The 15,266-nt window shown below is 37.5% G+C and overlaps 1 protein-coding gene across 7 annotated transcripts in view; it reads left to right on the top strand.

Annotated features, from left to right (window-relative positions):
- Positions 1 to 14,879, top strand: part of prkag2a (protein kinase, AMP-activated, gamma 2 non-catalytic subunit a) — a 63,917-nt gene extending 49,038 nt beyond the window's left edge. For 4 of the 7 annotated variants that reach the window (XM_084102626.1, XM_084102627.1, XM_084102628.1 and 1 more), the window contains 10 exons: positions 1,295 to 1,376; positions 4,448 to 4,506; positions 8,277 to 8,322; positions 8,409 to 8,463; positions 8,806 to 8,932; positions 9,432 to 9,597; positions 10,354 to 10,391; positions 10,485 to 10,631; positions 11,827 to 11,920; positions 13,976 to 14,879. In XM_084102626.1, coding sequence (XP_083958752.1) covers positions 1,295 to 1,376; positions 4,448 to 4,506; positions 8,277 to 8,322; positions 8,409 to 8,463; positions 8,806 to 8,932; positions 9,432 to 9,597; positions 10,354 to 10,391; positions 10,485 to 10,631; positions 11,827 to 11,920; positions 13,976 to 14,013 — 852 coding nt within the window. In that variant the 3' untranslated portion in view covers positions 14,014 to 14,879. Of the gene's footprint in view, positions 1 to 1,294; positions 1,377 to 4,447; positions 4,507 to 8,276; positions 8,323 to 8,408; positions 8,464 to 8,805; positions 8,933 to 9,431; positions 9,598 to 10,353; positions 10,392 to 10,484; positions 10,632 to 11,826; positions 11,998 to 13,975 lie in introns of all 7 variants that reach the window. The other 3 variants (XR_014604464.1, XR_014604465.1, XR_014604466.1) reach the window with 1 other exon arrangement.
- The last annotated feature ends 387 nt before the right edge of the window (positions 14,880 to 15,266 follow it).

The raw sequence follows: 15,266 nt of genomic DNA, 5'->3' as shown, positions 1-15,266 counted from the left end.
CAAATCCTCCTTGGCGGAATTTATTCCTAGACGAGAAAGGCTTTGCTGACGCCTTTAGCTAGTACTAATGATTACAACATTTTTGATTGAAGAATGCCACAGGATTACATATGGTTTCCGGTCATTTAGGATTTGGATATATGCCTGTTGTAATCAGTGCCAGCCAAAGTGTGGAAAAGAGTTTTGTTAAGGGCTTGGAAAGAAATATTCACGGACTCTACAGGTTCATACAGGCCTGGTCGCTCACCTCGGGTTATGTGCTTGAGTTGAGAAGTTATCATACCATGCAATGGAGAGTCTATGGCGTGGAGAGCTTTGCATGTCAAGACTTGCGTGTGTGTACTTATCATTCAAAATAGCTTCAGAATTTATTTGCTTTCCATAGAGGTAATTGGTTTGCAATATGTTTTTACAGATATTCCTATTTTTAAAGCAAATTATTTAACTCATTTTTTATATAATTACATTTTAAATAATACCCATTCATTAAATGCAAAGCTTTACAATTAATATTAACCCAAAATTAAAATGAAAATAAATAAATTTGTGGTGATACTTTATTATTATTATGATTATTATTATTATTATTATTATTATTATGGTAGTAATATTGTTAAATGCACTGTGGATATTTAAATTCTTCTTCTTTTTCTTTTTCTTTTTCTTCTTCTTCATCTAATCATCATCATATGCATTGAGCATTTTATTAATAATAATTGTAGTAGTATTAATTAATAGTATTATTACTATTGCAATTGTATATCATTATTTGTAGCATTTTTAAATCTATTGTGGATATTTTACACAATATATTTTAAACAAAAGTAATAATTTGATCGGATTTAACACTATTGTTAAACTATCCACAATGCATATTGTTATCGTGTCTAAAAGTAGAATTGTTTATTGGACACTTGTCTTGAAAATTTGAAATAATCTGTATTGCTGGATAAAAAAAGCAATACCTGATGATTTTCCATATGGAATTTCTCATGAATTCTACCGTAAATGTATTATGTCTGTGGCTGAATGCTTAGATGGGAATGAACATGGTTTGGTTGAAATCCAGTGTATATCTGAGGAAGGTCTTCAAAGGTGTAATTAGACTCCATACTTGTGTGCATACTGCGTACTTGGACACACCTTTGGAGGCAAAGATTTTTTTTTTCCATTTAATCTGAGATGCTTGGAGTAAACAGCGCCCTCTGCTTGTCACTGCTTATTGGTGTAAAAAAAAAAAAAAAAAAAGATTTTAGATGTAACATAAAATATGTTTTTGTCCTTTTCTGTTTAGGTTAAAAAGGCCTTTTTTGCCTTGGTGGCCAATGGGGTCCGAGCAGCCCCTCTGTGGGAGACCAAGAAACAAAGTTTTGTGGGTAAGTAGCAAGTATGGAATGATAAAGAGTACAAAAACTGCCACATTTTGATACGAGTGACAGGAATCCATTTTGTGCGAACAACAGCCTGATCTTTGATGGTAAAAGCTCTTAAAGGTATTAAAATTCTTAGTACCCTTTGGTTACTGTCGTGTTATCAGTTTCCAAGAGCGTTTTCCTTATCTACGGCTTTTTAAACCGAGGGTTGTAAGTGGAGCTGCTCTTTGGCAGACTCTCTAAGGGAGTGTAACGTATACATCCAGATCTCTGTGGCCCTAGAAGAGATTCAGACTGGAGATGATCCTTCCTGTCACCCTCCACAGCACTCAGCGGTCCTCTGATTTAGAGTCTTATCTGTTACCATGACAAAACCTGCTCAAAATAGAAGCGTGTGCTGACCAGAGTCTCAGCATTTGCCTCTGGCTCCAAGTGAAATAATGGTTTCTATGAGTTAAGCAGAATTAGCAGTCAGGAGGAAACATTTCCTTTCAAAGAAATAATGTGGTGGAAATGACACTCTCGCTATTTATTTATATTTAAAATACCGTTCGGCAAATGTCGGGGTTGGTAGTTTTTTTTTTTTTAATCTTTTTGAAAGATGTCTCTTTTGCAGCTCACCGAGGCTGCATTTATTTGATCAAAATACAGTAAAAACAGTGATATTATGAAGTATTATTACAAATTGAAATAGCTATTTCTATTTTATTGTATTTTAAAATGTAATTTATTCCTGTGATGCAAAGCTGAATTTTCATCATTACTCCAGTTTTCAGTGTCACATGATCCTTCAGAAATCATTCTAATATGCTGATTTGCTGCTCAAGAAAAAAAAAAGAAATCTTATTTTCAATGCTGAAAACAGTTGTGCTGCTTTATAATTTCTTGTTTTTCAGATTCTTTAATGAATAGAAAGTTGAAAACAACAGCATTTATTGAAATATTCATTTTTTGCAACAATGTAAAAGTCTTGACTTCACTTTTGATCGGTTCAATGCATCCTTGCTGAATAAAATAGTTAATGTCTTTCCAGAATAGTTTACACTGACCGACCCAAAACTTTTAATATCCTGTTGTTTTTAAAGGTATTATTCACCCAGAAATTAAAATTCTGCCATTTACACAGCCTTATGTAATTTCAAACCTGTATTACTTACTTTCTTTTGTGAAACATAAAGAAGATATTTTGAAAGAAATAATTTAATTTAATGCCGTTAGTCTCAATTTTTTTTTGAAATAAAGGTGAGGAAATGATCAAAGAAATTCTATTTTTGTGTGAACTGTTCCTTTAAGAGACTGAAAAAATAAATAAAAAAGAGAGACGAGTCCTAAATTACATCAGCATGGGTGGTAAAATAATTTAGTCCTGGATCTAAAAAAATCTCTATAACCCAGTTCAAGTGCCTTCATCTTATAAAGCTTGTCTTTTCATTATGAAGGAGTCATGCTGGGATAACCTCTCAGCACCAACCCCAGAGAATGAATGAGTCACAGGGAGAGGAAACTCATGAGTGACTCAGACTGATCCGCAACACGCCATGCAATGTGACTCCACTAAATATCGAATATCCAACTGTAAATGGTCGTCCTCTGAGGTATCCAGGGACAGTATCTGTCCTCTCTAGAGAGATAACACAATCATAACAGACAGCCTGCAGGATACAGCTCACCAAAACACCATACCGCAGTCTTTATCAAGCCTCTGTAAAGACTGTGTCAGATATCTGATAAATATGATGCATTTATAAATTTAATCTCAACCTCATAAAGCCTCATATTTCCTGCTTTATGTGGCCAGCTGTTGATGTTTCGGTAGATTTGCTTGTTCTCCCCAGGCGGCTGATCTGTGCTGGTCTACCATAAGCCTCTCAGTGTTGATAAAGGGCCGTTTGAGTGTGTCTGAAGTGCTGAGTCACTTACCTTCCTGTAGGCTCAGGCACAAATACAGTTATTAGTTCACATAAAAATGACATTCTGTCATCGTCTACTCACCCTGATATTAATTAGCAGGGTTTTGAAACCTCTCACCTCTGAGAGCTCTTTTAGGAGTCAGCTTAATTCAATCACCACAACGGCTCCAGCACTTGCTTATAGAAACCTCTTCAGCTGAAAAATTAATAATTTGCATGGTGATCAGGAGAATATGATGCTGTTCTGTAAATCCACACTGTCAGTTGAGGACAGCGCACTTCCTTTATGAAGCTTCATGAACTAGTGATGTCAGATTTGTGTGTCAGAACTGGGTTTGAACCAGTCAAAATGATTCATTACACATTTGCGAATCACTTGGTTTAAACACACCAGTGTACAAATATGAAATCAGACCTACCAACTTTACCTACCAACGTTGGTCTAGGGTTTTTTAGACCAACACCATCCAGACCAGGGCTGCGTCCAAAATTGAATACTTCCCTGCTATATAGTTTGCAAAAAACAGTCGAATACATAGTATTTGAAAATCAGTAAGCGAAACGTCCCCGAATTACCTGCTACTTTTGCCGAGATTCTGAAGTGCGCATTCGATGGACACTTTACCATCCCTCAAGTCCTGAAGCCCCACAATCCCTCATTTATTCTCTTGCTGATTAAGACTGAGGCCACAATGTGGGCCGGCTTGACAGGAGCAGATAAAAATACGCCTGAACTCTTCATCGCCTTTTAATCAAGAGAGTGATTACACTGTGGTGGTGTGAGCGTCTCAGAAACTCTCTTTCTTCCGGCACTGATTTAGCCGCAGTGTCCAGAAGTCGGCTGCCAGGGTTTATGTAATGTTGTAAATACTCATGTGACTCTTCTCTAGGACACAGAGAGCATTGATGTTGACCTACTGTCTCCTCCGGTATCATGTTTATGTGGATGAATTGTGTTAAGGTGCTATATGAGATCTGTTTTAGCTCATGGCTGGCATAACGCCACACCTCATGGAGAACCTCCCTTCTGAATGAGCTCCACTGTACTTTGTGAAGGGAAACCCATGCCATCTGTTTTTACTGTTTATTACTGGTTCAAATGAAGACTAGAGATACTTCCCTTTCATACTTGAGTCTTAATATGTCTTTCTTGTTTCTCTGCAGGCATGCTAACCATCACAGACTTCATCAACATACTTCACAGATACTACAAATCACCCATGGTACGTAATTCTTGTGTTATTTTTTTCTAGTTTTCAGCAGAAAAATTGAACTCTTAGGCCCTAAACACACTGACAATTTCATATTCCATTGTGTTAAGAAATCTAATTTTATTCATACTATATACACTCACCTAAAGGATTATTAGGAACACCTGTTCAATTTCTCATTAATGCAATTATCTAATCAACCAATCACATGGCAGTTGCTTCAATGCATTTAGGGGTGTGGTCCTAGTCAAGACAGTCTCCTGAACTCCAAACTGAATGTCAGAATGGGAAAGAAAGGTGATTTAAGCAATTTTGAGCGTGGCATGGTTGTTGGTGCCAGACGGGCCGGTCTGAGTATTTCACAATCTGCTCAGTTACTGGGATTTTCACGCACAACCATTTCTAGGGTTTACAAAGAATGGTGTGAAAAGGGAAAAACATCCAGTATGCGGCAGTCCTGTGGGCGAAAATGCCTTGTTGATGCTAGAGGTCAGAGGAGAATGGGCCGACTGATTCAAGCTGATAGAAGAGCAACTTTGACTGAAATAACCACTCGTTACAACCGAGGTATGCAGCAAAGCATTTGTGACGCCACAACACGCACAACCTTGAGGCGGATGGGCTACAACAGCAGAAGACCCCACCGGGTACCACTCATCTCCACTACAAATAGGAAAAAGAGGCTACAATTTGCACGAGCTCACCAAAATTGGACAGTTGAAGAGACAGTTGGTCTGATGAGTCTCGATTTCTGTTGAGACATTCAGATGGTAGAGTCAGAATTTGGTGTAAACAGAATGAGAACATGGATCCATCATGCCTTGTTACCACTGTGCAGGCTGGTGGTGGTGGTGTAATGATGTGGGGGATGTTTTCTTGGCACACTTTAGGCCCCTTAGTGCCAATTGGGCATCGTTTAAATGCCACGGCCTACCTGAGCATTGTTTCTGACCATGTCCATCCCTTTATGACCACCATGTACCCATCCTCTGATGGCTACTTCCAGCAGGATAATGCACCATGTCACAAAGCTCGAATCATTTCAAATTGGTTTCTTGAACATGACAATGAGTTCACTGTACTAAAATGGCCCCCACAGTCACCAGATCTCAACCCAATAGAACATCTTTGGGATGTGGTGGAACGGGAGCTTCGTGCCCTGGATGTGCATCCCACAAATCTCCATCAACTGCAAGATGCTATCCTATCAATATGGGCCAACATTTCTAAAGAATGCTTTCAGCACCTTGTTGAATCAATGCCACGTAGAATTAAGGCAGTTCTGAAGGCGAAAGGGGATCAAACACAGTATTAGTATGGTGTTCCTAATAATCCTTTAGGTGTGTGTGTATATATATATTTCATATTTTGGGCCTTTGAAAGCCATGAGCATTTTGTGAACCTCACGCCATTTAAAATAACTTACACTGCTCTGACTCCTGTTCTCAGTGTGATCCTGAACACAGACGTGGCAGAGTCGAACATTCCAGAAACACTTCATTGTTTGCAAAACGTGGCTTACTATATAATTCACAGCCTCAAATCTGCCGTACAACTTCTCTTCCTGCTCATCAGTATTCATAGAGTCTTGTGAATTTATTCAAGAACAAAGAAACCACTAATCACTTTGAATAAAAGCAACATCCTCTCTCATTTATTTGGGAACGAAACGCCCCATCAGTTCTATTCTGCAGAGACAGGAAGTAGTTAAGAATGATGTAAAGCTTCTTCCTCCGCTTACAGGGAAAGCACAGCTGTGGCTTAATTTATCTTTGTGTGCGTATGTTACATACTGACGATGATCTCAAATAGACTCTAACAATTCCGCACATGTCCATGTGTTTCTCAATTGGCAGGATGTGTTTTGAAGAGTGTGCTGTTTGTAGGGACACACCATAATTTTTACCATTTACTCTATATACATTTATACTTTCCCGTTCAAAAGTTTGGGGTCAGTAAGATTTTTTTTTAAGTTTTCCAAAAAGGCTGCCTTTATTTGATCAAAAACGTAATATTGTGCAATTAACACAATTTAAAATACGTGTTTTCTATTTTAATATATTTAAAAATGTAATTTATTTCTGTGATGCAAAGCTGAATTTTCGGCATTATTACTCCAGTCTTCAGTGTCACATGATCCTTCAGAAATCATTCTGACATGCTGATTTGCTGCTCAAGAAACATTTCTTATTAATATCAATGTAATTATTATTGTTATATTATTATCAATGTTGACAACAGAACAGCATTTTATTTGAAATAGAAAACTTTTGTAACATTAATATAAATGTCTTTACTTTTGATATAATGCACCATTGCTGAATAAAATTACTGACCCCAAACATTTGAATGGTAGTGTATATTATTAATGAATGCAACATTTCATTTCAAATTTTACATTACCTATTTTACTTGAAGTGAACTGGAAGAACAGGTCATTCAAAACACACCAATATTTATATAAACATCCATTCAGTATTAAGCAATTTAGCCTGACCTAATACACAATGCATAGAACTGTGAAACTATCCAAAGAGTTAGCCAATCATGACAGAGATAATTTATGCACAGAAGTCTTAAAGGTAAAACGTCTTTATAAGTGGACTTTATATCTAATGGTAGAATATGTCCCCTTTAAGGACTGGCACACACTCGCTAACACTCTCTTCCCAGTTCTCCCCACAAGAAATCGTGAGCTTCAGCATTAACCCATTTTCATGTCCCATCGGTCATTATCACGCACTGAAAGGTGCACACACACATGCACACGGTAATCATTAGCTAACATATGGGACAGGAGCCTGTGCATCCTCTGATGAGCCATGCTTTTGTGATTAGTCATGCGGGTTTAGACGTTACCCTACATCAGCAGTGTGGTGCGGATCTTTAATTGGTGCTCCTGTGGGAAGCTTGCTGTTTTTGTGTTTCACTTTCACTCAGTCAGTGTTTTTGCTCTTCTCACTGCACTCTTATATCTCCTTTTCCCAGTTTCAGGAATCAGGCTTTTTGGACCTCGTCTGTGTTTCTCATTGGTCTTGTTGGTCAACAGATGCTTATGTCAGATTGTGTTGCAGGAAAAGTTAACATTTTCTCAGGATGTTAAAGGGATACTCCACTTTAAAATGAAAATTCTGTCATCAGATACTCACCCTCATGTTGTCTCAAACCTGTATGAATTTCTTTGTTCTGCTGAACAGAAAGGAAGATATTTAGAAGAATGTCAGTAACCAGACAGTTTTTGGTACCATTGACTTCCATAGTATATTTTTTTCCTACTATGGAAGTCAATGGTACCAAAAACTGTCTGGAGTATCCCTTTAATGTAACAATGGCTCAAGAGTTTTAGGTAACACTTTACAATAAGGTTTATAAGTTAATGCACTGTGAACTAACATGAACAAACAATGAACAACTGTATTTTTTTATTAACTAACATTGACAAAGATGAATAAATACTGTAATAAAAGTAGCTCATGTTAGTTAATACATTAACTAATGTTAACAAATGAGACCTTATTGTAAAGTGTTACCATTATTTATTATAAAATATGCTCATCTGCAACCTACAGTTACATATTGCTATTATATGTAACCTATAATTTAGATATTTAAATGCACTTTAATAATTGTATACTAATTATTTATAATCATTTTATGTAATACAATTTAAATATTATAATAATAATAATTGATTCAGTTATTATTACTATTATAATACAATGAGAATATCAGTATAATGTGAATGTTTGTAATTTGAGTAATAGTCTCTTGTTTTTGTTCAGGTACAAATCTATGAGCTTGAGGAGCATAAAATTGAGACGTGGAGAGGTAAGACATTTTCACAGGTGTTTTTCCCCAGTGTTTACTGGTTTGTTTTCCAGATGTTTTATTTATTCATTTATTTTTTATAACAGAGCTCTATCTACAAGAGACATTTAAGCCTTTAGTGAACATATCTCCAGATGCAAGGTAAGAGTTCATTTCTGTGTTAACATACATTTTATTCTTTGCCTTGCAATGGAAAGTCTGTTAGGTAATCTTATATATTGAAGAGGACTTTCCCCTGCAGCTTTTGACAGTACATTAGTGTAGTGAACCGCTACAGTAGTTCCTTTAGTAAACCACAACCCTTTTTTCTCTCATATATTGCCCTTTCCTATAAGTATTGTGCTGTATTAAATTATTCAGTGCACTTCGTCTTGGAAGAGCAAAACTCTGAATTTTGTCAGGGTCCTCTGAAGTTGCCCTTGTGTTCCTCAGGTCACTGCAGTGAAATTGACTTTCTCTGCCTCTATATCATGTGTGTTTCAGCATATTTGATGCTGTGTATTCACTGATCAAAAACAAGATCCACCGGTTGCCCGTCATCGACCCTGTCAGTGGAAATGCACTTTACATTTTGACGCACAAAAGGATCCTGAAATTCCTTCAGCTGTTTGTAAGTTCATCAATATATTTATTCTGTGTATAAATTTTGGACATTTAGCAAGATTTCTGTTGGCTGTTTTTTTTTTTTGCGGGGTTTGGAGTTTAACCGATGCTGTAATAAAGTGCACAGTCATTTCCTCTAGAATGAATGAGGAAGGAAAAGAATGAATAGGATGAAAAAGTGCAGAGGAAGGGAGGGGTAGAACGGATGAAGAGGCTGAGAAAAGATTTTTGCAATCTATCTGATCACAATTCCATGGCCTTATATATGCTTCAACAGTGTAAACTGCTTCCATCTCTCAGGAAAATGTCAATGTCATATAAAGACTTTGAAAGAGAGATGTTGATGTCTGAGCAATACAGCTTTTACGTTGCACTGGAAGGGAAAATAAAATGTACTTTATGTACTAAGAATTCTTAGAAAGTGTTTTTGTTTGCCAAAAGCAAAGCAGCCAATATAATTCCTATAATTTTATATGTTTTTTATACTATATGTTTGTGTGTCTCAGGTCTGTGAGATGCCAAAGCCTGCCTTTATGAAGCAGACACTGGAGGAGCTGAGCATTGGGACCTACAGCAACATCGCCTTCATTCACCCAGACACGCCAATCATCAAAGCACTCTGCATCTTTGTGGAGAGGAGAGTGTCAGCACTGCCTGTGGTGGATGAGTCGGGTATGATTCAAGAGAAAAAAAGACAGATATTATGTATTCCAAAAGAGTGCAACAGTGTCCGCCCACTTTTTTCAGAAGCGTTGGTTCCGGAAGTATTTTTTCCATTCATTTCTCCCATGGAGATTTAAAAAAAGTCTTTGTCAACGCGTTATAAGCCATGAACCAAGTCAACCAGCTACGAGGTGAATCATAACATTACAAACTTTGATTTGAAGCAAAAAAGTATTTGAAAATCAGACAAAAAAAGACTGTGTACTTAATGTCTTTAGTGAGGGAAAGAACCACAACAGAGGAATATAAAACTACTTATTTAAAAATGTTGATTATATATATATATATAAGCAATATATTTTAAGTTTATTGGAAAAGATGGATGCATATACAAATATTTAAGTATTTTGAGAGTGTAGGGAGGCCTACTCGATTAAGTAATTCGCATTGCACGTTTTGCTTGTTTCGACTCTCCTGTGGAATTTTCTGTACAGCATCATGGGTAATGTAGTTTCCACTGTTAAACATGATTATTTAAAAAGTAAGTTGAAAAATGTAGCCTGACAGCTTCAACAGAAGCAAATACCACCGATTAACAACCTCGTAGCTCACAGTAAGGCTGTTAAAAAGGTTTATGAGTTTAAAAATGAATTTCCCTATGGAGAAAATGAATCTGGTTTTTACTTCAGAAACCCAACTGTTGCACTCTATACTCTTACAGTAAGGACATTTACTGACTTTTTTCTTTGTATTTTCCACTTTCAGGAAAAGTTGTAGATATTTATTCCAAATTTGATGTCATTGTAAGTATATTATGTATTTATTTTATTGTTAATTGAGCAAAAACGAGTGGCCTATACACCAGACATTCATTATCTTTGTGTGTGTGTTTGTAGAATCTTGCTGCTGAAAAGACGTACAACAACCTGGACATTAGCGTGACACAGGCACTGATGCACAGGTCACAGTACTTTGAAGGGGTCATGAAATGCAACAGATTAGAGACACTGGAAACAATAGTAGATCGGATAGTCAAGGCTGAGGTGAGCTGAGTGTCTTCCTTTTTGTCTTCATATATCTGCAACATTGACACCAAAATCTGCTCAGTTTTAGGTATTCTAGAGCTGTGCTAGTTGCTCTTGGTTAATAGATATTAAAGGCACACTATGCAAGATTTGTACTTTAATATATCAGGCCGTGAGTGCAGAGACGGCTCTACGTGAGTGGTATTTACGACAGTAACGTTAAATACAAGTACTCCACGGCGACTCTAGGGGTCGCTGTTTGACAAAAACGGAAACTGAGTGCATTATAGCTTCTTTTGGAAACAGAAATTCAACTGTTGCCCTTGCTCTTGGTAATGTATTCTAAAGCAGATCTTGGTAATAGATAAGCAGGAGCTCTAGTTTTTGCAGATTTTCAAGTTCCTCCAGCTCTTCATAGATCAAATATTTTACAGTTGGTCTTGGTAATATGCTCTAGAGCAGCTCTTGGAAATTGATATTGTACCTTTAGATTACTGTAGATTGGATATTCTCTAGAGCAAATGGGTAACAAAAAAATCTAGAGCTGCTGTCAGTCTTTATAGAGGTGTTATTCTAGCATAATATATATTCTAGAGCAGATTTTCAAGAGTTGCTCTAGCTCTTCATAATGGTGATATGTGTCTAGTGTCGCTCTTTTCTTTTCTATAGCTGCTTTTGTTCACTATAGATATTCTAGATAGATTTATTCTACAGCTAGTCTTTGTCTTTATATAGGTAAATGTTGAGTTGTTCTTGATAATATATTCTAGAGCAGCTCTTTGTAATAGATATTATACATCTGCTCTGGTAACATTCAACAGTTGCTCTAACTCACTATTTTTGAGTTGCTCTCGGTAATATGTATATTATACAGCTGCTCTTGGAAACTATTGCTATTTTGGTGCTCGGGCCTCTTGGAATTGCTCCATTTATTATTATTAGCACTTACACTTATATTTTACAGTCGCTCTTGGCAATAAGAGCATCTTTTGGTAATAGATATTGTATAGTTGATTTAGGTCACTATAGAAAAGAGATTCTAGAGCAACTGGGTAATAGATACCCTAGATATTCTATAGCTGGTCTAATTCACTATAGAGGAGATATTTTATATCGTGGTCCTCCCTCTTGCTTCTCAGTATTTTAGAGCTACTCTAGGTAACTACAGAGGATATTTTCTCCTCTAGAAGCTGATGTCTCTGTTCTCAATCAGGTGCACAGGCTGGTGGTGGTGGATGAGAACGGCAGCATTGTGGGCATCGTCTCTCTGTCGGACATCCTCCAGGCGCTCGTTCTTAACCCCGCAGGTATAAATGCTCAGCATTCCTAAAGCTCATTTCCAGCAGGACCCTCATCTTCTCAACCTCTCTCGCCCAAACCACAGGTACTTCATGCATAGGTTGCCTGACACACTGCCACTGCTGCCGCTGCTGGGGTCACCGAGACGATGCATGACCACTGCCTGGCTCATGATGTGTGCGCCGATGGCATGTGCTAACTTGCTCTTTCTGTTTCCACCACAGAACCAAACATGATTGGCTTTGATTCTAGAGGGCAGTTGACAAAGGATGGCCTGCGTGTGTGTGTGTGCGCGTGTGTGTGTGCGTGTGTGTGTGTGTGTGTGTGTGTGTCCACATTTCACCGCATATGATTTTGATTAATGAATGACACTTGCAGGACATCAGAGCCACTGCAGAGCTGCCCATCTGCTGATGGAGAGTGTCCTGCAGTATTTCAACTCAACCACTCACTCTGTCCTCTCAACACATGCACACAACACACATAATGCCGTAGGTTTTTTACAGAAGAATCATTTTATAGTTCTGCTCATAAGTTTGCAAACCATTTGCAGAATATGCAAGATGTTAAAGGGATAGTTCACCAAAAAATTTCAATTCTGTCATCATTTTACTTACCCTCATGTTGTTCCAAACCATTAGTCTTTCATTAATTATTGGAACACAAATGAAGATATTTTTTAATGACAGATTTTAAGAGAGAGGTTTCTGTCCCTCCATTGAAAGTCTATTCACTTAAAACTCTGATGCTTCAAAATGTTCATAAAGACATTGTAAAAGAAATCCATAGAATTTTATATGATGAACAGATTTAATTTAGTCTTTTATTTGCATATAAACATTGATCAGCTAATGTACACAGAGCACTCAAATATGGTAAGCGGAAGTTCAACCATACTTGCTTGACATTTACTACATTCGAGTGCTGTATGTACGTTCGCTGATCAGTGTTTAAATTTAACAATTTTATATTCTGCAAGGGGTGTGTAAACTTATGAAAAAAAAGGCAGATGAGCAGAACTGTATAACTGATGGAATATGTTGCACATCTTGGTATGACAGACATCTAAATCCAAATCAGATGATGGGATATAATGCACTTCTCTCTATTTTGTCAGAAAACTCTAACTTTCTGAATTTGCTTCTGAGAGGTCGCTGTGTGCTGGGTGCCTGTCTGTGAATTTATAACACTGAATATTAATTGCTGCTGTGAAGAGTGTTATGAATCCTAAGTAGCAGATGTGATGCTGCTAATATTGCAAATAGTATGCATGGATCAAAAGATATTCTGCCCTGGTGTACAGTTCTGCTCCTGGAGATAGACCTTCCTGCAGAGCAGGGTCAGAAATGAACGGAAGCTTGAGGCAAAAAATAACAATAATGCCCCCCAAATTCAAGATAAGGGGGCAATAAAATGCCCCATTACAATTAAACTAAATTTATTACAACTGTAGTAATAGACAGCACTCAAATTTGGTAAACGGAGGCTCATACGTGCTTGCTTGATGCACGAGAACCAATGAGGTTCATTCTCGTGTCACCCCAGCATGTTTGAGCTTCTGCAAGAACCAATGAGGTTTCTCGAATGTTAAGCAAGTACGGTTGAGCTTCCATTTACTATACTTTCCTGTAGCTCAAACAGTAGAGTGTTGGCGCTTGCATTGACAAGGTCATGGGTTCGATTCCCAGGGAAAGCAATAGTCTTTCAGTTGAGGGATAGAAAACTCATCTAAAATACCTTCATTTGGGTTTTGAAGATGAATGAAAGTCCTATGGTTTTGGAACGACATGAGAGTGAGTAATTAATGACAGAATTTTCATTTTTGGGTGAACTAACCCTTTAATGGGAAAGTTCTGACCCTGTTGCAGAGTCAAGTTTCAATTTTGATAAAACACTGAACCTGCAAATCAAGGAAGTAGGAACTAAATTTGGCAGGAGGGCCGATCTCAGAGCAGCTCTGGTTGAAGATGCACGTTCATGAGCTGCCTACTAGTGGTTATAAGCAGTACTGCAACTAAAAAGAGACCTCTCGTTTACATGTTGTCTGCTCTTTACCTTTGCAGGTATGACCAGGAAGGACAGCGAAGCAGAGACGGAGTGATGCGTGCTGAGATCGCTGGGCCATGTGACGTTGCTGGCAGAGACTGGAGACAACAAGTTTGAGCCACATCTCTGAATGAAAGAGAGAAACCAAGAAACTTGACCTAGATGAGTGCTGTTAGAATGCAAAAGAAAGGGTACACAGACTGGTTATCATTTAATATATGGATGAACGTAGTGGTCGCATGAGGCAATTAAGGTGGATCATCTCTTATTCAGAAGGACACTGTGAACTCTGCCTATTATATCACACTAAGCTTCTGCACGCACACTATGATAACTATACTTTTAGCTAGACCTAAAACTACGCCATCTGGTTCCTGAACAGTGGTCTGCGCACAGACTATGGACTGTACCATAATCGCCTCTTTTGGGAGGGGGGTGTCTGTGCGTTTGCAGGGCATTCAGTAATAATCTCAGTATTCAATGCATGTTAGGACTGTTTGCTCCTTGTGTATATACGATTTTCAGCTTGTGCCGTATGAGCCCAGTTCGCATATTTCTACTTTTGACTACACCTCCTGAATTTAGGAACTGTTGTTTATTTCGTTTAGTCTCCACAATCCCTTTGTAAATGCAGACAGAAATGGTTTCCTCTCGTATCTGTCTATGGTGCCTTCTGTCCAGCAGTTATCGCCCACTACTGGTTGCCAACAGAACAAGATTAATTGAATGTTTAAATGTATCAAAGCGAATGTCACAGTTGTTAGAAAAACCAAAAGCCCCTTTTTGCTGTTTTAGTGCGTCACTAAATGTATTTACTGAAGAGCTCCACATTTCCTCACTTTGGGTGTTCATTATTTTCTTGATGTTTTTTGAAATGATGCTGTAAATGATAATTAAAATGTTTTATTTATTTATATTTAACACTTTTGTATTTTTGAAAGTATCTAAGTGTGAGATGGAAAGAACTATTAAGCCCCTATGCAGTAAAACTTGATGTTGAAAAGTGATTCAACCTTAAAATCCCACTTCTGTCCATGAGGCGACTGATTCTTGTTTGTATCAATTGTACTGTACACGCACACAGAGCTTCTGTCTGAAGAATCTACAAGTGCCAGAGAAAGGTATATTTTTCTGTGTATTCAGTGTTGTTTGTAATACTTCACATTATCATTTTAAGTTCTCGTTATTTGTTTTGCAGATATATGTTAGTGCTGTTGTCATGAGAGTAATGTCCAGAGATAAATGCACATCATTAGCATGAGAATGCTAATGGATAATCATACTTTAGATTCATTTTTATTTTACAGT

Source organism: Abramis brama, assembly GCF_963993115.1.
Source record: "Abramis brama genome assembly, chromosome: 24".
Taxonomy (NCBI): domain Eukaryota; kingdom Metazoa; phylum Chordata; class Actinopteri; order Cypriniformes; family Leuciscidae; genus Abramis; species Abramis brama.
Note: the sequence above shows the minus strand (reverse complement) of the source record. Positions and strands in the feature narration are given on the sequence as shown.